The sequence below is a fragment of the Pseudonaja textilis genome, chromosome 3 (assembly GCF_049901715.1).
Source record: "Pseudonaja textilis isolate UNSWEBS1 chromosome 3, rPseTex1.2, whole genome shotgun sequence".
In the NCBI taxonomy this organism is placed as follows: domain Eukaryota; kingdom Metazoa; phylum Chordata; class Lepidosauria; order Squamata; family Elapidae; genus Pseudonaja; species Pseudonaja textilis.
In genome coordinates, this window is record NC_141992.1 from 57,559,189 (window position 1) to 57,581,366 (window position 22,178).

A 22,178-nucleotide genomic window follows, 5' to 3' on the forward strand; every position below is an offset into this window, starting at 1 on the left:
GATTGGCTCCAGCCCACAGTTACATGAGCCAGCAAAAATGCAATGTATTCTGTCTTCTTAGCTGAACTCTTCTACTGAACGGTAACCTCAAAAAAGAAAGATGTATCTAAGAATCTTGCTAGTGTTTAGCTTTACAAAAGATAACTGAAATGTGTGGTTTTTACTTTTCCCTGTGTTACGTGTAGGGAAAAAGGGCTATCATCATGTGAGCTTCTACCACAGGGCTGAACTACATTTTCAAAGTTGAGGTGGCATTGAGAAGATAAGGGTTGAAATAGTTAGGCATTAACACAGCATGGATTATGTAATGTGGGTGGCTTTGTATTGGGCTTAGAAGAACATTTCGTTATTTTTTTACTTTGTGTTGATTTTAGGTTGGCCTGAACAGGTACTAAACCTGGTCACGTTTGTCTAGGCTTGGAAGCTTTGTACGGTTAATTAGCTTTTATAATGCAGGTTCTGTAGCAATGCTAATGTATTTTCTGCATGCTTCTTACTAGGTCTGCGCTGTAAGGTGAGTGAATGACCAAACACTAAAGGGATAAAAAGTGATGCGTACTGGAAAAGAAATCTGAAATGCATGAATAATTATTGTGCACACTCAAACACAATAAAATATTAATTTAAGTAAAAAATTAAGGTGCCAGGTTTTTTTTACTATTTGTGGTTTTAATAGTCATATGTCTATATTAATTGTACAGTGATACTGTTTTAACTGTTGGTTGGAAACCACCTAGAGTTTAGTGTAAGATGTGTGGCTGTTTTAAACAAACACTGAAAATTTGACATTCTAAGACAAGATATAAAGTGTCAGAGAATTTTGCTTATGCTATGCTTGTAGAATCTATGATTGTAGAATCTAATGATAGATTCTACAATCACAACGAAGAGCGTCCTTCAGGTTCTTTCATGTGATGAGTGGGGTGTCCATGCACATGTGTGAGATGTGCCTTCCCAAATAAAATAAAATAAAATAAAGATCTTAAAGATCAGATTACTAGGTGAATGACCACTAAAAATAGGTGAATTATACCAAATAAATATAAAAGCAGAGATAATCACTTCAGATTTGAATTTCTAAATAAGTCATATCCCCGAGAGGACACACCTACGCAGGTCACCATGTTGAGCTTCTAATTCCACAACTTACCCTTTTACAGAGTTGGAAGGGATCTTGGAGTTCAGATTTCAGTTGAATTCATCTTATGATTTTTTTTATCAGATACTGTGACAAAACTCTTGACCTAATTCAGACTCCAGAATATGCTTATCTCTAACTACTCCGTAACCATACAATCTATTTGATGTTTTAAGGTGATCAATGCGAAGAAAGAGGTGAGCTCACAAACGCAGTGAAAACGGGGCAGAAAGCAGTGACTGATAACATCCAGGTAAGCAACTTCCTTAGTATGAAATGTTTGACATTTTTTTTAAATCTTAGAAGGGATGATACCAGCAGTCAAACACAGTCTGCTCGGTGATCACAGAATGTTATCTCAGAAATCTGATGATCTCCTTAAGGGTCCAGGTGAGATTATCTTTGGAGTCTCTCTTTTGAGTCCCCTCTCCCCGCCAAATAAGCAGTTGGTTGATATATTTCAGTTTTAGATTAAATTTCTGGCCCTTTCTCTTCAGTTATTAGCGTTTCCCTGTCTTAATAAAGTTTGAAGCTTTTTTGTCTACATTTGTCCACATTCATACTTCTTATCCTGTCATTCTATCTGAAGACTGTTAAGTTCTTTGTGGCTACTTTTGAACATCTATGCTTTCCTAACCAAAGTTCACCCATATTGTTCTTGGTATTCTTGTTAATTATTGTTATTCACAGAGGTTGTTCCAGAGCTTCAGGTTAAGCTTAAAATTATACATATGCAGTAAAGGCACATCTTTTGTCCAGAAGCATCTCCTCAACAAAGCGGAGAGATATTTTGCATCCTCCTGAAATACTTTAGCATGTTGCAAGGATGGGGATATTTTAATCAAACATAAATAGGACATTCCTTATAACATGTTAGAACTTGAGGAAGCCAATGCTGTATATCTTCTTATAATGGATTCAGATGGACTTTGTATGAGCTTTCCTCTGCATTTCAGAATCTCCAAAAATTGCCCATAGATTTGGTTCCAGAATGCTGCGAGAAGCTTCCACTACACTTCAAGAATGGTTGGAGCAATCCTGGCCTCAGGATAAAATCTATCTTCATACTGCCGTGGTTCTGATCTGTGGTTCAACAGCAGCTTGTTTGGTACTGAAATGGTTAGGCCAGAAAAGGATTAAAAAACAAATAGAAGAAACAAGAAGGCAAAGGGATCGAGGCTTTATAGAAATGGAAAAATCAGTGCAGACATTTAAAAGCCAGGTACATGTTTCCTAACTATTTCTTGTATGGTATAAGTTTTTGCATAAGCACTTATTACTTGTATTACTTGTACTTGTGTAAGTACTTATTATTGTATAAATACTTATTACAGTACTTATTACCAGGGGTGGGATTCAAATTTTTTAACAACCAGTTCTGTGGGCATGGCTTAGTTGGTGGGTGTGACTTGGTGGTCATGTGATTGGGTGGGCATGGCTTGGTGGTCATGTTATTGGCTGGTCGTGGCCCACTCAATATCACTCACATCGAGGCACGCATCTCCTCACCTGGCCTCTCATGACTGTGGGGATGCTGCAACAGTCGTAAGTGTGAAAAATGGTCATAAGTCACTTTTTTCAGTTCATTGTAACTTTGAATGGTCACTTCACATAAGCAAAGTACCAGCAAAGGAAGGGGAAAAAAACTCCGGAGAAATTCCAGGGACAGGAAGTCTAGTCCTGCCAAGAATGTAATAAGGGTTAACGGAGAGGCAGTTTCTGTAAGCAACACCAGAATGTTTCCTTCCTCCCTTCCTTTCAGGATTAGGCCAGTAATTTCTTCTAACAACTGGTTCTCTGAACTGCTTAGAATGTTAACAACCAGTTCTAGCAAATAGGTGCAAACTGGTAGAATCCCACCCCTGCTTATTACTTATTATATATAATGTTTATGTACATGTGTATTTAAATGTATATGTGATAATTTTTCCTGCAGACTTCAGGAATATACAGGGAGTTGGAATATTAAGCTAATGGATAAGATACAATTTTAGTAAATAATTACAGATTAATATTTACTACACCCAAATTCGGATTTCTGCTATTTCCTTGTTGTTTGGCTCTTGTTATTAAGGTTGGGTTTGGTCACCATCTCTCTTTTAAATAAAACTGAAGGATATTTCATGACCATACATGGGTGAGAAGGACATCTGAAAATTTTCATGGGATGAACTTTTCTTTTAAATACAACTTTAACCAAAAGGATTACTACTGAATTAAGTGGGAGCTTTGCCGCCCACATTAAGGCTGAGATCCATCTGTGGTTTTCTGTTGTCACAACTTATAGCTTATCATCTTAGCAGACACAAAATGAAAGTTTGTGTCAAGTAGAACAAAAAAGCCTCAAATGTTTTGCAGCACCTACAGTATGTTCTATAGCAGGGGTGCAGAGCCTGGATCTTTAAATGTCAGACAAGACCTAGGAAAACCTTGAAACAAGAGCCATCTAAAAATGACATGCAATGGCAACTGTAAAGCAGGGATCCCCAAACTTGGCAACTTTAAGACTTGTTGAAGTCCACAAGTCTTAAAGTTGCCAAGATTGGAGGCCTCTGCTGTAAGGGGAAAATAATCCAATGCATACGTGTAAAATAAGCATCTATCTTGTATAATTTTAATGCAATGTCAATGAAATTAGGTAATTAGTTCTGATGTCTATGAAGATTCTCAATCATCCAGGTCATGGTTGTCTCAAAAGAGCTTTTCCAAAAGGCAACTGGGACTGTCTTGGTTTTTTTTCTTTGAAAAAGTTTTGTTTCTCATCCTTTTTCAAAGTGAAGAGGCTTCCTCAGTTTTTCAGTGTCCAACTGAAGCTTGCCAACAACAACCCATTAATCCCTTTGCCATCTCTCAGATTTGCTCTATCAAATCTCAGGGAAGTGTTGTACTGTGCTCTTTCATTACAGAACCCTGGGTTACCAAGTGATGAGATCCTTTCTCTACCTCTGGTTGAACTGGTTGAAAAGCTGAAAGAAGACACTTTGTCTCCGGATGTTGTCCTCTACACCTACATGGAAAAGGTAAAGATATTTGGAGACAAAGAACATAGATACAGAAAGAAATATTGTTTACATACATCAATATGCCCATCTCATATATCCTACAGTGCATAAATTGTCACTTCAACATGGCAGAGGAGGACCTCATGTTGACGAGAGAAAACACTGTCTATGTTGCCCATGTCATTTAGTTTTAATTCTATTTATTTTACATACTTTTTTATGTGGGCTATTTCTTTCTGGCCTATTTTATACTAGTTTTACCTGCTCAGTGTTGAGTATTGTATGTCTACGATTTGAAGATGCTCCTGAGATAAATTAAGAGGGAAAAAGTATGCCCAGCAGCACTTGGCTATCCTTCAGTCTTCCTGCTCTGTCTTTATTTTTGAATCCAAATAATGTGAAATAATGAAAATGAAGAAAAAGCTGAAAGTTGATATAGGAGATCAATGTTCCCTATTCATTTGCAAACTTCCTAATTGCAGACAACTCAATGTGGCATACAGTTGGGATTAAAAATACATAGTAAAAAAATAGGAACGGAAAATAATTAAGTGGAGATACAAAATGGTTTTGAATATAACAACCATAGAAAATGGATACTTCCAAACATGCCACAAAAGGCTATAGCTACCATTTGGTGAAAAATGCACACAAATTTTAAATATGCCCATCTGTCTGGAAAACTTGCCAGACCTTTACTTTATTCCCTACTAAAAATGCATGGGGTGTGTGTATGTATATGTATGTATGTATATATGTGCAGGCACATATGTATGCACATTGTACTATAATTAGTTAAATATTGCTCCAGTTTATTTTATTTTGTGTATATAATTTCCATAATTACATGTAACACATATCACGTATGTGTATGGTTATATATTTATTTCTTTTGAAAACAGGCATCAGAATTTTTTTTATGAATGCCAATGTGTTCATGGAAAAAAAGGACAATAAAAGTTATTTTAGTATTATATCTCAAAGTATAGCCTCTTTAATCTCTTGATAATCTACATTAAATCCTGTTAAAAAATGTGTGTGTGTGTGTGTGTGTGTGTGTGTGTGCATGCATGTATATATATGTTTATGTCTTGGCGGACATATTTTTAAAAATTATTTATTTAATTTTTTTCTACAGAATATAAACAACCCCCTCAAATTAGAAAAAAAAAGTAAAATAATACTTGTTGTAAAATGTTTTTGGAAGTCAGTTTGTACCCCCTAGTGGGATCATGCTGCCATGGCATTTTGCATTTGTTCCTGTTCTATCTTCCTGGAAGAGGTGGGTGGGGAACAAATACTTGCACCATTTAAAATAAATAAATAAACATTACAATAATATTTGGAATGCGTGGTTTGTCTTTTACTATAAGAATAGTTTTTTTGGGGGGAAAGACTGATCTTAGTAAAGCGACAGAAGATACTGATGAAAGTGAAGCAGCAGACGCAGCAGCAGATTTTTTTCTTCTTCTGGGAATCGTGGATCAGGAATAGGGAGTAATTAACAGAGGCAAGCACATTGTTCCACTTCTAATTATTTCCCTCGACTTGTCTGTCTACTGTTTTCCTAAAAAGGCTTTAACAGTTACCAAGGAGGTGAATTGTGTGCGCCATTTTATTCCAGAATGTGAGCCCTTTCTTCAGCAACTGAAAACCCAGAAGGAAAAAGGTTTATTGTATGGGGTACCTGTCAGCATCAAGGACCACATTGCATACAAGGTGATTCCATTTCCGTGATACCTTGGTTTTCTAGAAATGGCATACAAGAAGCAGCTGCTAAGAGAAGACCACTAGAAACCTTTCTAAGATATATATTTGTTTATGTCAGGGGTCTCCAACCTTACCAACTTTAAGACTTGTGGACTTAAACTTGAGGAATTCTTCGAGTTGAAGTCCACTAATCTTAAAGTTGCTGAGGTTGGAGACCCCTGGCTTATGGTATATAGCCCTTTTATAGTGGAAAGGGATAGAAGATCGTGGCCTACTGGAAAAGCAAGCCAGATAGTCCTATTTTTGCAGCCTCCATCCAGAGCCTCTAGAATTGTATTGCCACATCTGGCTGCTGATTTTTAATGGTACGATTTTTGCACTCTTTTTAAATAGTTGAAAATCCAAACCTTCAACTTTAATTAGTTGAAAACCAAAACTACGTCGAATATTTTATTTAGTTACTGAAATAGAAACCTCAAGTTATGTGTTTATTTTTTAAGTGGGTATTTTAAAAAATCCTAACAGAAGAGGAAAAGGAAGAAAAGAAAGATGGTAGAAGCTGTTATTAGGTGCAGAGGTGGTATTCAGCCAGTTCTGACCAGTTCTGGTAGTGGAAATTTTGAATATTCAGAAAACTGGCAAATACCACCTCTGACTGGCCCCGCCCCCATCTACTCTCTGTCTCCCAAGTTCCAGCTGATTGGCTGGGTCTTTTTTTGTTCCCCTGCACAGTAGAATGGAGCTGGAAAGCAGGTTAGTGGGGTGGGGAGGGAATGGGATTTTTCAGTAACCTTCCCCCAGAAACGGGGTGGGAATGGAGATTTTACAATATCCTTCCCCTGCCATGCCCACCAAGCCACGTCCACAGAACCGGTAGTAAAAAATGTTGAATCCCACCACTGATTAAGTGTTAAGATAAATAGCTGATCTACACCTGTTTCCTTAATATTTCCTTCATCTTTAGGGCCATTTGACAACATGTGGCTTTTCTCATTTTCTTGATGTGGAAGAAGAAGACAGTGTGTTGGTCAAGGTGTTAAAGAAACAGGGAGCAAATCCATTTGTATTCACCAATGTGCCACAATCTTTATTCAAGTAAGTTTTTGTGCTAATAGTTTTTATAGCTACTGATCACTGCTATGTATTGATAAACTTTATCTCCTAACTGTGCAGTTGTAAAAACACACACCTGTTTGTTATTTGTTCACAGTTTTACTTGGCTTGTATTGGTCATGTCTTGCTATATTTGAATAATCGGTAATGATTGCATTTATGGATGATGTCTCAGTCCCTTGCCTAGATCTAAGTCTTAACTAAAACTGATCCTAAGAGAAGTACCCATCATTACTATGTATCCATAGTAATAATAAATGATAAGCCAGAACCCCAAAACTTTCACGTTCAGCTGTCAGAACATGTTGTGTTGTAAAACCTGTCTTTTTGTAGATATGTGGGGCTTCAGGCTTTTCTCTCTCCTTAGTTACTCAAATACCCTTAGGGTTCTTGCTTTCTGCTTCAAATATATTATAATCTGGTTAATCTGAAAAATCAGCTAAATCTTTTTGATATATGACTACTTTAGAGTAGAACATTATTTAGAATATCAGAATTAGGGACCTCAGACACAGTAAGAGAAGTTCTACTGAGATGAAGACTTTTTAATTTTTGTAAGTGAGTTAAAAACTACCTTCAGAAGGAACAAGATTATAGATTTCCTATATTTTAAATATTTGTTCCCACAACCTTATGTATTTCTATCACCTTTCAGCTATGACTGCAGCAATGTAGTTTTTGGGCAGACTGTGAACCCTTTTGATCATAAGAGAACTCCAGGGGGTTCATCTGGAGGGGAAGGGGCTCTAATTGCTGGAGGAGGCTCCATTTTGGGATTTGGATCAGATTTGGGTGGAAGTATCCGTCTACCCTCCAGCTTCTGTGGTCTTTGTGGGCTGAAGCCAACCGCAGGTAGATTGAGGTAAGTATGCTAAAGTTATCATAGACTATGCAACTGATTATCACACTTCGATAAGATGCAGAATTGTAGAGCTGGAAAAGATCTCAGAAATCATCTAACAGAATAATCTGCTGGTGTTGGAATGCTGTGTTTACAAAATCTCTTTTAAAAACCCTGCCAATCAATTTCTGTTGAAAAACCTGTTGGAGATATTGGTGATCTTGGAGAAATTAGGAAATAGCTTGATCAATGTTCACAAATTTTACTAATGATATTATGTACTGTGATTTAGACCAGACTTCTTCAAGCTTGACAGCTTTAAGATTTGTGGACTTCAACTCCCAGAATTCCTCCTCCCCAGTCATGTTAGCTCAGGAATTCTGGGAGTTGAAGTCCACAAGTCTTAAACTTGCCAAGTTTGAAGACCCTTGATTTAGACTTTCACCTAGGAAAGGAACATCCTGTAGGGTGCTAGGACCCTACAGTGTAAATGTGAGATAGTATTACTCTAGCAAATACTTTCATTCTAAGGAAAACCAAACACTAAACTTAGTTGCAGAAATACAATGTTTTTGCCCTAGAAGTATATTATAACATGTAATTCAAGTATGTAACAATTCTTTCTTCCTTTCTCCTTCCATTTATATTTCTCTAAATGGTGTTTCTCAAATTGGAAACTTCAAGATGAGTGGACATTAATCCATCAGTTGGGAATTCTGAGAGTTGAAATCCACACATCTTAAAAGTTGCCAAGTCCGAGAAACATTGCTCTAGTCTAAACAAAGGACATACACAGATAGAAACAAATAGAAGCAAATGTGTCTTGTACAAGAACACCCACTTGATATTTGTCACCGAGTGATGATTCACTTGACAAGGTCTTCCAAAAAGCTATTTGTGAATGTATGCTATACATGTTTATTTCTCTGTTTTACAGTGTTTCTGGAGTAAAGGAGCCTTTTCATCTTCTGTTAAGTAAATATCATTTTTTGTGGAAAGTGGGAAAGGGGTGAGAGATCAATTCTGAATGAATGTAAAAAGTGACTGAGCTGAAGAACAATGGATATTAGATAGATAGTAATTGAAATATAAATATTAACAAGAAATGTGGAAATATAAGATGATTTTTCTCAAAGGAATGAATGTAGAGCAATTTAAACAAAGCCATGACCATCAAAGTCAGGGTCTTAATTTGACATGTATTTTACTTTTGAGCAATAAATCCAAAATTGGATTAGCTGTCTACTACTACTTCATACACACATCTTCTCAAGTTTTAGGAACAATAGGACCAATGGCAAAGGATGTGGATAGCCTTGCTCTGTGTATGAAGGCTCTCTTATGTGATTACATGTTCCAGCTGGATCCCACTGTGCCACCTATGCCATTCAATGAAGAGGTAAATTTAAAAAAGGGAGAGAGATGTGTGTGTGTGTGTGTGTGTGTGTGTGTATGTATGTATGTATGTATGTATGTATGTATGGTATTCAGCTTTGTTCGGGTATTTTCCCACGTCATTATAATTGTGTTTTTAAAGTTGTAGCAACGTTTCGGCAGAATCTCATCTCCCATCATCAAGCTTCTGCATTGTGTTCGTCTGTGAGTCAGACTTTTACAGTTGTTTCAGTTTTAAATTTGGGGCTAGCCTACTACTGTGCCAGAATGGTTTTTTCTTCATCCTGATTGGTTGGGAGTCTTGGTCTGTGTTTCTTGGTCTTGGAGTTTGCTGTGTTCTGCTTGATTGGTGTTTCTAATATCTTCTGTCTGTTTTGTGCCTTTTTGTGTGTCTTGATTGGCTGGCAACATTATGTTCCTGTATTGGAGGCTTTTAGTGCAGCTTTGCTCCGAATAAATTGACAGCTATCATTTGTTAGGAAACCACGTTTCATCTGGGTGCCTGGTTGGGGTGTGTTTGGGCTGGAGGTATCAGGGGGGATCTGTTTGTGCCCAGGTGTTTGCCTGGCTAGTGGTGTGGAGATTTTTTTGTTTGTGAGTGCAGGCTTCCAAATAATTGACAGTCTGGTGGAATCATCTCTTCTATTCATGCTTTCAGGTCTTTTTTCAATCTCTATGGCTTCTCTGATAATTCTGTGGCTGAGGTTTTCTATAGTGGCTAGGGTTTTGGTGCCATTGAAGTTGATGCTAATACCCGAACAAAGCTGAATACCACACACACACACACACACACACACATATATATAGTATTCAGCTTTGTTCGGATAGATAGATAGATAGATAGATAGATAGATAGATAGATAGATAGATAGATAGATAGATAGATAGATAAGCCTGATGATGGCAGACGTTTGGCAAGATTCTGCCAAAACGTTGCTACAACTTTAAAAGCACAACTACAATGACATGGGAAAATACCCGAACAAAGCTGAATGCCATATATGTAAGTACCCGCAAAAACTTAAGAATATATATATATACACACACACACACATATATATATAACCAACCTAATCCGAAAAGAGATACCCCAAAAAAACCCAGACACAGAACAAGACAACGGTATCACACTCCTCCACTACATCAGAGGCACCACAGACAAAACCAGCAAAATTCTCCACAAACACAATATCAGGACAGCCTTCGGCACTGACCAAAAAATAGCCAACATCCTAAGAAACCCCAAAGACAAGATCCAGCTAGAAAACCAAGGAGTTTATAAAATACCATGGAACAATTGCCCAGCCACATACATTGGATTACAACACAGGACCCAGGAGACCACAACAAAAGAACTCGCAAGCCCATCACACAACTCATTACCCAAGCTGTTAAAACACAAGAGGCTAATGAAAAAAGGATCACTACAAAACAAACAACCCAGGAGATTACAGCACAATATCCAGGATATCTCCACAACAAAACTCACAAGGCCATCACACAGCCCATTGTACCAACATCAACTCCATCAACCAATCAAGAGACAGCAGCGCTGCCAACCAGCCCAGCACACCAGCTCCCACCACCAGTATTTATAGAGAGACGGCAGCTCCGATCACACGCTGCTTGCACTGGCATGAAGCCGAAAGCACCAGCCTGAGGATGGCGAGTGGGACCTCGCCGAAACGTCGCCAAGATACTCTTAATCTTACACAGGAAAAGACCCGAACACACCTAGACCTACATATATGTATGTATGTATGTATGTATGTATGTATGTATGTTTTCTTAAGTTTTCGCGGGTACTTACATGTATGGCATTCAGCTTTGTTTGGGTATTTTCCCACGTCATTGTAGTTGTGCTTTTAAAGTTGTAGCAACATTTCGGCAGAATCTCATCTGCCATCATCAGGTTTCTGTATAGTGTTCATCTGTATATATATATATATATACACACATATAGTGTTCATACACACACACACACACACACACACACATGTATGTATGTATGTATAACAAGAATAGGACCCTATCTACACTAAAAAATAAACCTCCCCAAAACAATTTAAAAAAATAAAAATAAAAAAGAACAATTTTGGGATTATATATCTACACACATACATGTGTGTGAAGGACAAGTCTGTTTAATTTCTCCTGGGAAAAAGATTGATATAGCTAATAGTCACCAGTTTGAGAAAATATATCCTTCTTTGTCATGCTTTTCAAAGCTCCTTCAACCAGAGCAATATCTTCCATTATTAATTTTCACAGTAACAAAGCTGGCAGCTAATAAAAGACATTAAATCAATTCCTTAATACTGTATACGTGCATTACGAAAAAGTTAGCTCACATCAGGATTCATTGTAAAGATTGTGAGATTTTCCAAATTTCTTCAGAAAGTTTCAATCAAAACTACATCTAATTGAGCACTGTCATCAAAGCTAGTAATATGAGCCAACTTGCTTATCACCCTGTCAACACCTTCCAGAAAAATTGCATATTAAAATTTCATTAAAATTACATTATATTTAATTAGATTAAAATTACTTCACTTAAATTTCCTAATTTAAGAAGAATGTAGTGCCACCTGAGAATTACTCTCATGGTCAATGCTTTTTAATTTGCTGAAACATATTTAAAAGTCTTGTCCATTGTTCTAAGGATCCCACCACCCAAAACAGAGATCATGCAACTCTGTGAGCCTCTGGATGCCAGGTTCTACTAATAATGTGACAATTACAACAATGTGATTAACAAAAGTGCCATCACAGAGTTGATGATATAGCTCTCAATCCATTAATGTTAGTAACCGAGATATTTTTTTTTCCCGCTCTAGATTTATTCAAGCTCTACACCTCTACGGATTGGGTATTATGACACAGATGGCTACTTCTTGCTCCCACCCTGCATGAGAAGGGCTGTGCATAAAACCAGGAAGCTTCTCCAGGAAGCTGGACATACAGTGTGTATCTTTGCTACTACTGCTTACTGTACAATTTATTTGCATGTAAAATAGTCTGATACAGAATAGTCAGTGAGCTTCTATATGGAGGGATGGCTTTTGGCATGCCTAAGTGAAAGGCAACATGTCTTTTGCTCCTTAGTGATGTTTGATAAAGACGAAAGGAAATATAGAAGGGGAACAAATTGGAAGGCAATGTGGCTTGGAATGTTACATCCACCTAGCTGCAGCATAAATATGACCCAGTGGCTGCTGTATCCTGGTGATGCTGTCTTCATTTTATCACCTGAGTCACAGTAATGTCATATTCAGCTTAAATTGGCCCCTAAAGCAGCCAAGAAACTACACATTTTAGTTCTGTGTGCAGAATGGTGTACTTTCCTGACCATTTATTTGGTTGGGTCAAAATTGGCCTCTTACTAATTAACTATGAATAGCATAGAGGCTGGTAGGCTTTCGTGGTGCAGTTGTACAGGCTGATGTTGACCAGGGGTTTATTGCTGTTTCATAAGAGCACTAAACCCTTGTTTTAGAAAAGCCTAATATTACAGCTGAATGCTCATGTGGGAAGGGGGCAGTTGCAAAGTGATTGGGGAAGGAGCTTTCCCATAGGAGCAAGGAAATCCACACCTATCCTTACTGCCCTTCTGTAGAACAACCATGTTCAAAAGCAGCTAAAACATCAAAAGCCCATATTTAAAAATGAGTGGGGTGGGTGGGGGGAAGCTGCCAATGGAATTATGTGCTAAAGTGGGATATTCTGCATGTCATTGTACAATGTTCCCTCTTACAGCCACTCAACTGATTTTCAGACTAGTCCTGGTGGTTTAGGTGCCCTATATCTCCTGGCCTTCCCTTCAAGCCTTGGAGACCTGCAATGTCAGCTTTCAGAATGGGAGATTCAGGGGCTAAGAAACCTGATGTGGCCAAGAGCCATCTCTCCTCATCCCAACTGAATGGGGTGGGAAAGGAAGGGAGATATGATTTGCCACCCCTTCCAGTTCTGACTATCTTGGGAATCCACTCTCTGGGAAACCTGATGCCCACTCTGGACTGTAGATCTAGCAAGAATACAGTTGTCTTCTGTTTGTGGTGTCAGTTTCCACTCCTCCTCTTGACACTTCTCGCAGCCTTGCAATACGTTGCCAGAAGTTTGGGCAAATCCTGGAGCAACTTCTAACAGTTGACTACATCCTCTGGTCCAGGGGGTCTTCAAACTTGAGAGCTTTAAGACTTGTGGATTTCAACTCCCAGAATTCCTCCTCCAGTCATATTAGCTCAGGAATTCTGGGAGCTAAAGTCCACAAGTCTTGAACTTGCCAAGTTTGAAGTCCCTTGCCTGGTCTATTTTTTTAAAAAAATACTTGCTTTTTCTCTGATCCAGATCCAAGTCTGTTAGGAAGAGTAATTGGTGGGTGCTTTCTCACCAGCTGTTGGCTTGTTGACAGGGAAAGCACCAATCCTTTCCCTTAATTTGCTCTTAATTGGACATCAGCATTTGCTGGCATCCTTACAATGGCAGGCTAGGAAGACAGATCTTCAGCTGGCAGTTTTTATGTTGTTTTTTTCTTGTCAGCTGAAGATCTGGTGAATAGCACTAACAACCACTGGGAGGAGCCCTTTGTGTGTGTATGCTTGTATAGAGAAAGTTGTATTGAGTGGACAAACAGCATGCAGGAAAATAGTTAATCTAGACTTGTTTTTACTTGGCACCTTTGAGGTTTAACTGAAACCCCCTTTGTTATTTGCAGCTAGTTCCCTTCAACCCACCTTCTGTGGATTATTTTATCGATGAAATTTATCTGAGAGGTGCTTTTGGAGATGGAGGCTCAAGTTTGTTGGCCTTGTTGTAAGTAGTTTATTGAGGATGCTAAAGAACATTTAAAGAGTGAATAGCAAATAAGGACACTGCTCAATATTACTGTGTTTTCATTAAAGCAACATTTTAACATAAGGCCATTGTTTTCCAGGAAGTGATAATGATCATCATTACCATTTGCTTTATTATATCAATGAATTAACATTTTCTTATTAAGGGGAAAGTATATCGGTACTTGCATGACTATGCAATTTCCACATAGTATGACAAATTCATATGTTTTAAAATGTTGGGGAGAAGGGCAAAGACATCTGATCCACTTGTCTGTTCTAAAACAGCCCTTGATAGCTTTAGTCTCCAATTTCCTCTGTAAAATGGTCAACATCACTTCTTGCTAGAGTAAATGATTGTGGTAGACACATTTATATACAAAGAGAGTGAATTTCCAATCTTGCTTTCCTTCTCTATTGCCTGTCAGTCAAAAAGACATAGTGGATCCAGCTTTGAAAGAACAAGTGAAAATCCTTAAAATCCCAACGTTGGTGAAGAAAGTTTTGGCCAAGTTCACCAAGATCTGGGTGAGTCTTAGATATCTTTAGGTGTGTATGGGATCAAATTTGTGATAGAATTATTGTATTTGGGGGGTATAAAGACTGAAATAGAAGTGTCTTTAAACATATTTGCATTGTGAGCAACAGCATTGGGTGTGTATGTGGTGGTGGGGGAGAGTCAAAGGGTTCAGATGGATGGAATTGAGAAATTACAATGCAAACCCCACACCCCTTCTGTGTGCATTGTGACTTTAGGCATTTCTCTATAGGCCATGGGAGTCAAACTGACATTGCCATCACATGATGTTTTGTGACGTTTTCCCCATTCGCGGAGCTGGGGTGGGAATGGCCTGTGTGGGACGCGTCTGACCCATGGACCGCCAGTCTGACACCCCTGCTATAGGCCTTTCACAGGATCTCTGCATTATCATTTCCATTCCACTTTATCTCAAAACAGTTTGAAGCTCCTTATGATTGTCTATATCACCTCAAGCCTCAAAATGATGAGAGCATGCAGAAAACCCATTCGTCTGAGAAACAGAGTGCAAATCAGGCAGGCAGTATCGTATCCCAGAATGATGAAAATCTCCACTCCGTACAGAATAACAGAGTTGGAGGACTTCTAGTCTTACCCTCTGCTCAAGCAGGAAACTCTTATGCCATTTCAGACAAATCATTGTCCAATGATTGTCTTCCACTGATTAATTGTTCAAGAAAAAGGAAGCATATTTTTGCCCCCTTACGTACTAATAAGGGGTGGGTGGGTGAATGGGAGACGGCTGGACTGGCATACAAGGATGATGGACATGTCTGTGGGGAGCTATAGCTTGACACAGAAGTAAGACACCAGAAGGGAGGCATAAATTCTCACTAATGGGAAATGGCCTACATTTCTCATGCAGAGCTGCAGTGCAAGTTATCAGCTTATCTGCCCAAATGAAGAAATAATGAGGCTGAAGAAGTCCTGGGCTGTTTCTGAATTGTTGAAGAAACCCTACAGTTATATGGGCTCTTGTTTGCCAATATCACTAGTTTGATTAGTGCTCTGATAGCCAGCAGGTCTGTATGGTTGGAATACCTGCTCCTCAGGACTTGTCCATAATGGTCTCTTTAAATTAGAAATGAAATTGCAACAGTACAGACATAACATTGTGTATCTTCGCCAGACCTTACAGATCAGAGATTCCGTTTTTTGAAATTCTGTATAATTTTTAAACTAAATCCAATAGTACTAATAAATCTAGATTTTCACTCAATGCTGTTTTCTTTTAAGTTTCCCCGACTGGCTGGGCACCTGGACGCATTGTGTGGAGTGAGGTAATGGCGAAATTATGTTCTTTATATTTGGCCCCTTTGATCTCTTACAGGGATTAATCTTTAGAGTTGGCATTAAGAAAAAAAATAGCAGTTCAACAATGTAGTTTTTAGGATTAATATGATTACGTTCATTACTTATGCACTGTGCCCAAGTATTAATTTTTTTTAAAAAAAAAAACTTTTTTTGCATTGTGATGTGCCATTTGATAATAGCAACTAAGCCATTTTATTTGATAAGATTTTGATGTTCCACCAACTGTGACATAATTGATAAAATATGTGATTATCTCATTGGTTGTGTGCCATCAAGTCATTTTCAATTCCTAGCAGCCATGTAGATAGACTTTCTCCATAGCAAGCTGTCCCTAACTTGGTCTTTCAGCAGTTCCAACATTGCACCCATTGTCATTGTAACGAAGACCATTCATCTGCTCATTCTCTTCTCTTTTTCCTTCCACTTTTCCCAGCATTATAGCATCTGCCAGAGGGTTAAGTTTCTTGTAACATGTCTGAAATACGACAATTTGAACTTGGTTATTTGTACCTCTAATGAGAACTCTGGATTGATTAGTTTGATGATACATTGGCTTGGTTTTTTGGCTGTGCACAGTATCCTCAAGAGTTTTCTCTAACATCAGAGCTCAAAAGTGTCAATATTCTTCTTATCTTGCTTCTATATGGCCCCAGAATTGTCTTGTTTCAGGCACACACATGTGATTATCTTGATTATTCAGCAGAATTGCAATCTGTTATATTTAAAGAAGGTTTGGCTTACATGTTACATATTTTGTCTTTCAGGAATGTGAAGGACCTATGGGAGATCCATAATGAATTGATGGTAAAAGCATTTGTTGTGATCATAACATTTAAAAATCAAATCTTATTCTGTCCTTCCTATAAGATAGATCATGTTGATTGCATTTTTCCTATCTGGCAACAACTTTTGCTAGCTTTCAACTCATTTTTAATTACTCAGCTACAGTTTATCAAGCCTAGATTTTGTCAGGACTTTAACGACTATTGCTGTTTGGGCTCAGGTCTATCAGAAAAAGTTTATTGAGCATTGGAAAAAAGACAAGCTTGATGTTGTCCTGTGCCCAGTTCTGGGCCCCGCCTTCTTTCTTGGATATCCTTCAAAAATACTTGGTAAGCCTTACTGTGGCATCATGTGTACTTGTTCATTACATTAAAAAAATATCAAGTTTCAGGAGGATCCACCAACAATTTTGCACAGGTAGACGAACTAGGGTTGCTTCGAAAGATGGTGCTTTTGCTATTCTCTTAGTAGAGAAATATTAATGGTCAGAATGCTCTAGAAATTTTCATAATTTTATTTATTTATTTTGTCAAATGCTTACAATATAATAGAAATAAGAATAAACATAAGTTTAAATACATGAAATAGGAACTAATAATTGGGGACAATAGGACAGGGACAGTAGGCACGATTGTGCACTTATGCACGCCCCTTACAGTCCTCTAAGGAATGGGATGAGATTAATAGAGGTTAGTTTGAGGGTAAAGGAGTGGGGGTTAGAGGAGGTAACAACATAATCATGTAGTGAGTTCCAGACATTGACCACTCTATTGCTGAAATTGTACTTCCTGCAATCAAGTTTGGAGTGGTTTACATTAAGTTTATATCTGTTGTGTGCTCTTGTGTTGTTGTGGTTAAAGCTGAAGTATTCATTAACTGGTAAGACATTGTAACATATGATTTTATGTACTATGCTTAAATCTAATCTTAGCTGGCATAGTTCAAGGTTGTCTAAGCCTAAATCTCAAGTCTGATGATATAGGGTATTCTGTTGTGAACAGAGGAATGTAGTACTCTTCCGGTAAAATACTTCTGAACTCGCTCAGTTGTATTTATGTCTGATATACAGTGCGGATTCCAGACAGCAGAGCTGAATTCAAGTATTGGTCTAGCAAAGGTTTTGAACGCCCTAGTTTCTTAAATATTCTTATATAAGTCTTATATAGGAATACAGCTTACATGTAATTCTTACTGAGAGATTCCAATCTGGTTTCAGGCAATATTTTCTGTCCATGGCATGACTAGTATAGCTGACTTTAGCATCATTGCACTTTCAAAACCAAGAAAAAAATGGAACAGACCAATTTTAGAAAGTTGGTTAATTCTACCGTAGATAGAATTACATAACTGAATTTTGCCAGTAGAAGGGTTTGGAAAGGGGGATCCAAGGGAAGGGGAGAAGATATTTAATTTCACCTAACTCTTTATTCTGTGTGTTCACCTTCATAGCAGCTATCTCTAATACCATGCTGTACAATGGTTTGAATTTCCCTGCTGGAGTTGTACCTGTCACCACAGTTACAGAAGCCGATGAAGAAGAGCTGGCACAGCACCGAGGAATCTATGGTGACTACTGGGATAGGATCCTGAAACAGGTTTGTATGAACTCAGGAGAGGTATTACAGAAATACTTGTGGATCGATAATATTTGAGATCATGAAGACATTAGATTTCACAAAAAAAAAATTAGTTTTTGAAAATTATCTGTTACCATTGTATAAATAAATAAGGTTAACTTGTTTTGTTGTTAGTTGAGAAGTCATGTCCGACCCTCACAACTCCATGGACAATGTTCCTCCAGGCCTTCCTGTCCCCTACCATCTCCTGGAGTCCATTTAAGCTCACACAGACTGCTTCAGTGACTCCATCCAGCCACCTCATTCTCTGTTGTCCCCTTCTATTGCCTTCAATCTTTCCCAGCATTAGGCTCTTCTGCAGTGAGTCCTTCCTTCTCATTAGGTGGCCAAAGTATTTATTTGAGTTTCATCTTCAGGATCCGGCCTTCTAAAGAGCAGTCAGGTTCTCTAGGACTGACAGGTTTGATTGGCTTGCAGTCTAAGGGACTTGCAGGAGTCTTCTCCAGCACCATAGTTCAAAGGCCTCAATTCTTTGGCGCTCAGCCTTTGTTGAGGTAATTCCCCGTTAGGAGAATGAGTGCATACATGGAGATGTAGTGAGAGTGGTGAAGAATAACACACAAACAGCACACAGATACACTGTACAGTAAATGTAGGTTTTTACTTCCAATAAATGTTTAAGCAAAGTCCAAGATAAGTAGTTCAAGTCATTCACAGGTAAGGCAGTCAGTGTTCAGTTCAGGGATAATCCAAATATCAAAGTCCAGTATCAAAAAACAGTTCAGTAACAGACTTACATCAACGTTCAGTAACAATCATTAGGAGGAAGGCAACTCTCTCCAACAGAAAGGAACAGAAACTCACTGAGACTAAACAACCCAGGTTTCTGGCTCCATCTTATGGCCATTTGCGGAACCACACACAATTACAGTTTTTGCATGCTCTTAAAGATACAGTATTAAAACGGTTTATATCCTGGTTTATATATTTCCAACCCAAATAACTGTTAGGTGACTTACATTCCTAACAGCCTTCCTTATGGTCCAACTTTCACAGACATACATTGCAATTGGGAAAACCATACCCTTGACTATACGCACTTTTGTTTCTTGTCTTTTGTTGGCAGGGTGATGTCTCTGCTTTTTAGTATGCTGTCTAGAAAGTTATGGCTTTCAATTTCAGAGGAAAGCTTTGAAGAGAATTTTTTGGAGCAAATCTATTTTCAGCTGTAAAATATATGAATTGAAAATTCTCTTCTTGTTTTCAAAGGGGGAGAAACCAAGCAAGTTGAGAATTGGAAGGAGAGAAAGGCTTAATCTAAGAATCCAGGATTCTAACCATTATGTTTTAGGGAAGGATAATTTTCCATATTTTCTCCCAAGGCCAGGATTAAATCTTGGCAAAAAAAAATGATTTAAATCCATTTTAAATAAATCTACTGAATTTGAGGGGTGGGGGGCAGCAAATATTTGGTTAAACAGTTTACCTATCCTGGTCATCAAACTAAAGATGGTCAACAGTTAGTGTGGGTTTTCACTTTTCTGTTTAGGCGCTTAAGTCTTTTATCTCTTATATTTTACCTCTTTGGGATGATTGGCTTCCAAGGCATACAAGAGAAAGAATCATATGTTGCAAACTGTTTTATTAATAATCTCAACTAAGAATCTGAGAAGTTAAGGGTTGCAGTCCTTTGAAAACTTACCCGAGACAGGAGGTGTACTCCAAGGATACTTGCTCAAGATCACTTTGCAATATTAAAAAAACAAAAAAAGCTTGAACCTTTTGGACCTGAGCTATCTGACTGCTTTTGATTTTTCATGATCTCTTTCAGGCAGTCAAAGATGCTGTTGGACTTCCTGTGGCAGTTCAATGTGTAGCTTTACCATGGCAGGAGGAATTATGCCTTCGGTTCATGAAAGAAGTTGAGATGCTGTCTAACAAAGAGCAACAGAAGAAAGTCCTTTGAATCTGAGAGGCAAGTTGCAGATCAATGATGCATCTGGACTTATAAAAATGATAGAATATCAAGGAATGTCTGACACAAGTTTGATCCCAGAATATTCATTGTTCGGTCAAAGGGGTCATCTTTTGAATAAATTATTCACCTCTGCAAATTGCCATGGAAGACTGGTCCTCTTTTTTTGTATTTTATGTGCCCAGTTGAGGCTGTGATGTCCAGACAGTTTAGAGTTAATGGGATTTGGGATAGTTAGTTAGGAATTGTAAACTGTCCCCTTAAGGGAATGCATCATGGTAAATGTAGTTAAGGCATCCTGGGAAATGTAGTCCATGTCATGTGGTCACATCTGTAATCTGGATTGGTCACTAAATTGACCCTTGTTGGGTTGGGGGAGGCTCCCTCACTCTTGCCTGAATCCACCATACCATGCAGTTGCTTCAGTCATCATGGGGTTGAGACTTTATTATCTTTCTACACCACAATTCAGATATGCAAAGGATTGGACATTAAGAAGAACCTCATCATAAATGTGAGTTGATAGGATGCCTGATGAACTAATAAAAAGACTTTGTATGGATGCTTTGTGGAGTTACTCTGTCTGCTTTATGCCGTCCAGACATTAATAAGCAGAACAGAGGCATTTCTCTTTCTACTCATTCACCCTTATGGGAGATGGCTCAATGGACATTCATGTTTTCTGTCTTCTACCATATTCCCATCCTCCATCTCCATTGCATAGAAAAATAATAATAATGAATTTAGAAGACTTTCCTTGTAACATAAAGTATACCAAGATCAAATTGTACATTGGTTAGAAGTCTTCGCTTGATTTTGTGTAGGCTCCTTAAATAATTGAGAACCCAGACAGTCAACGGTTCTAACTTTGAGAGGGAGACTATATGAGTTCAGGAGGTTTCACTTCAATATTTTTTTCTGATCAATAGGGAGATTCTTCTCTCCGTTAGTTGAACATGCACAAGGTTTAACACTGCTACAGCATGTGATGTTATTTACTATCCTATTTGTGGAATCCTTGGTGTTCTCTTGGTTGTTGGCTTCCAGATGTTCCATTACCTGACTAGATAACACCATCAGTAATAGTGAACCTGAGATCTGCCCCTTGTTATGCAGTATAGGGTAGCTTTTCCTGCTAGGATGATGGAGTATGATTTTCTGGTAGTTCTTTGATTAGGGTACTGTTTTCTGCTTGATTGATTGTGAGGTGTTAATCCTTGTTTATTTGGGGGTAAGGTGCTAGAGAGGATGTATTCTGGTCTTTTTGTTTCCTTCTTAGTTGTCTCTTTTGAATGGTATGTAAAATTGGTTTATCTCTATGTGACTATTGATGGCTGATTTGGCTGAATGGCAGGCTTCCAGGAAATCAGTAGCATTTTGTAGTTTTAAATGTGGGGTAATATTACTGCTGCTGAATGAGTGAAAAACCCATGTTCCAATTCCAATACTACCCTCACTAATATTACCATTAATAATTAATATTAATACATTAATATTAAGTTACTGACTTGGAATATTGCTGGCTGGAGGAACAAACTAATAGATGGGGACCTGGCACAGTTCTTCTCTAATCTTGACTTCATAGCACTCCAGGAGACGGGGCAACTACAAATAAGGAAATGATTAATTTTGACCCTGGTGTATTCCTGCAAGGAAGTATAAGACTAAAGAGCGGGCATCAGGAAGACTGACTACACTTGCCAAGGCAGAGTTGGGCTAGCAAGGACTGGAATTAGTTTGTGGAGATAACTCTCCTAATTATTGAGCTGTAAAATTTTCTTATAAATTAATTAATCAAGGAGAGAAGCAACTTAGAACTAAGGAGAAATTTCCTAACAGTCAGAGAAATTAATCAGTGGAACAACTTGCCTCCAGAAGTTGTGAATGCTCCAGCACTGGATATTTTTAAAAAGATGTCGTCTGAAGTGGTGTAGGGTTTCCTGCCTAGACAGGGGGTTGG

At 38.2% G+C, this 22,178-nt stretch overlaps 1 protein-coding gene across 6 annotated transcripts; it reads left to right on the forward strand.

The window, feature by feature from the left end:
* Nucleotides 1-20,361, forward strand: LOC113440643 (vitamin D3 hydroxylase-associated protein-like). Of its 6 annotated transcripts, none has more exons than XM_087929856.1 (17): nucleotides 1-81; nucleotides 1,315-1,391; nucleotides 2,095-2,360; nucleotides 4,045-4,158; nucleotides 5,716-5,859; nucleotides 6,815-6,945; nucleotides 7,619-7,825; nucleotides 8,742-8,779; nucleotides 9,079-9,203; nucleotides 12,037-12,162; nucleotides 13,914-14,011; nucleotides 14,460-14,559; nucleotides 15,806-15,849; nucleotides 16,648-16,687; nucleotides 16,887-16,995; nucleotides 18,116-18,261; nucleotides 20,075-20,361. In XM_087929856.1, exons 3-17 carry the CDS (start codon nucleotides 2,130-2,132, stop codon nucleotides 20,207-20,209), a joined length of 1,788 nt encoding a protein of 595 aa, XP_087785982.1. In that variant the 5' UTR covers nucleotides 1-81; nucleotides 1,315-1,391; nucleotides 2,095-2,129; the 3' UTR covers nucleotides 20,210-20,361. The 6 variants fall into 6 exon arrangements, with proteins under 6 accessions (XP_087785982.1, XP_087785985.1, XP_087785983.1 ...); XM_087929859.1 differs by having other exon boundaries at nucleotides 5-81; nucleotides 18,119-18,261; XM_087929857.1 differs by having other exon boundaries at nucleotides 5-81; nucleotides 2,117-2,360.
* Nucleotides 20,362-22,178: the final 1,817 nt, after the last annotated feature.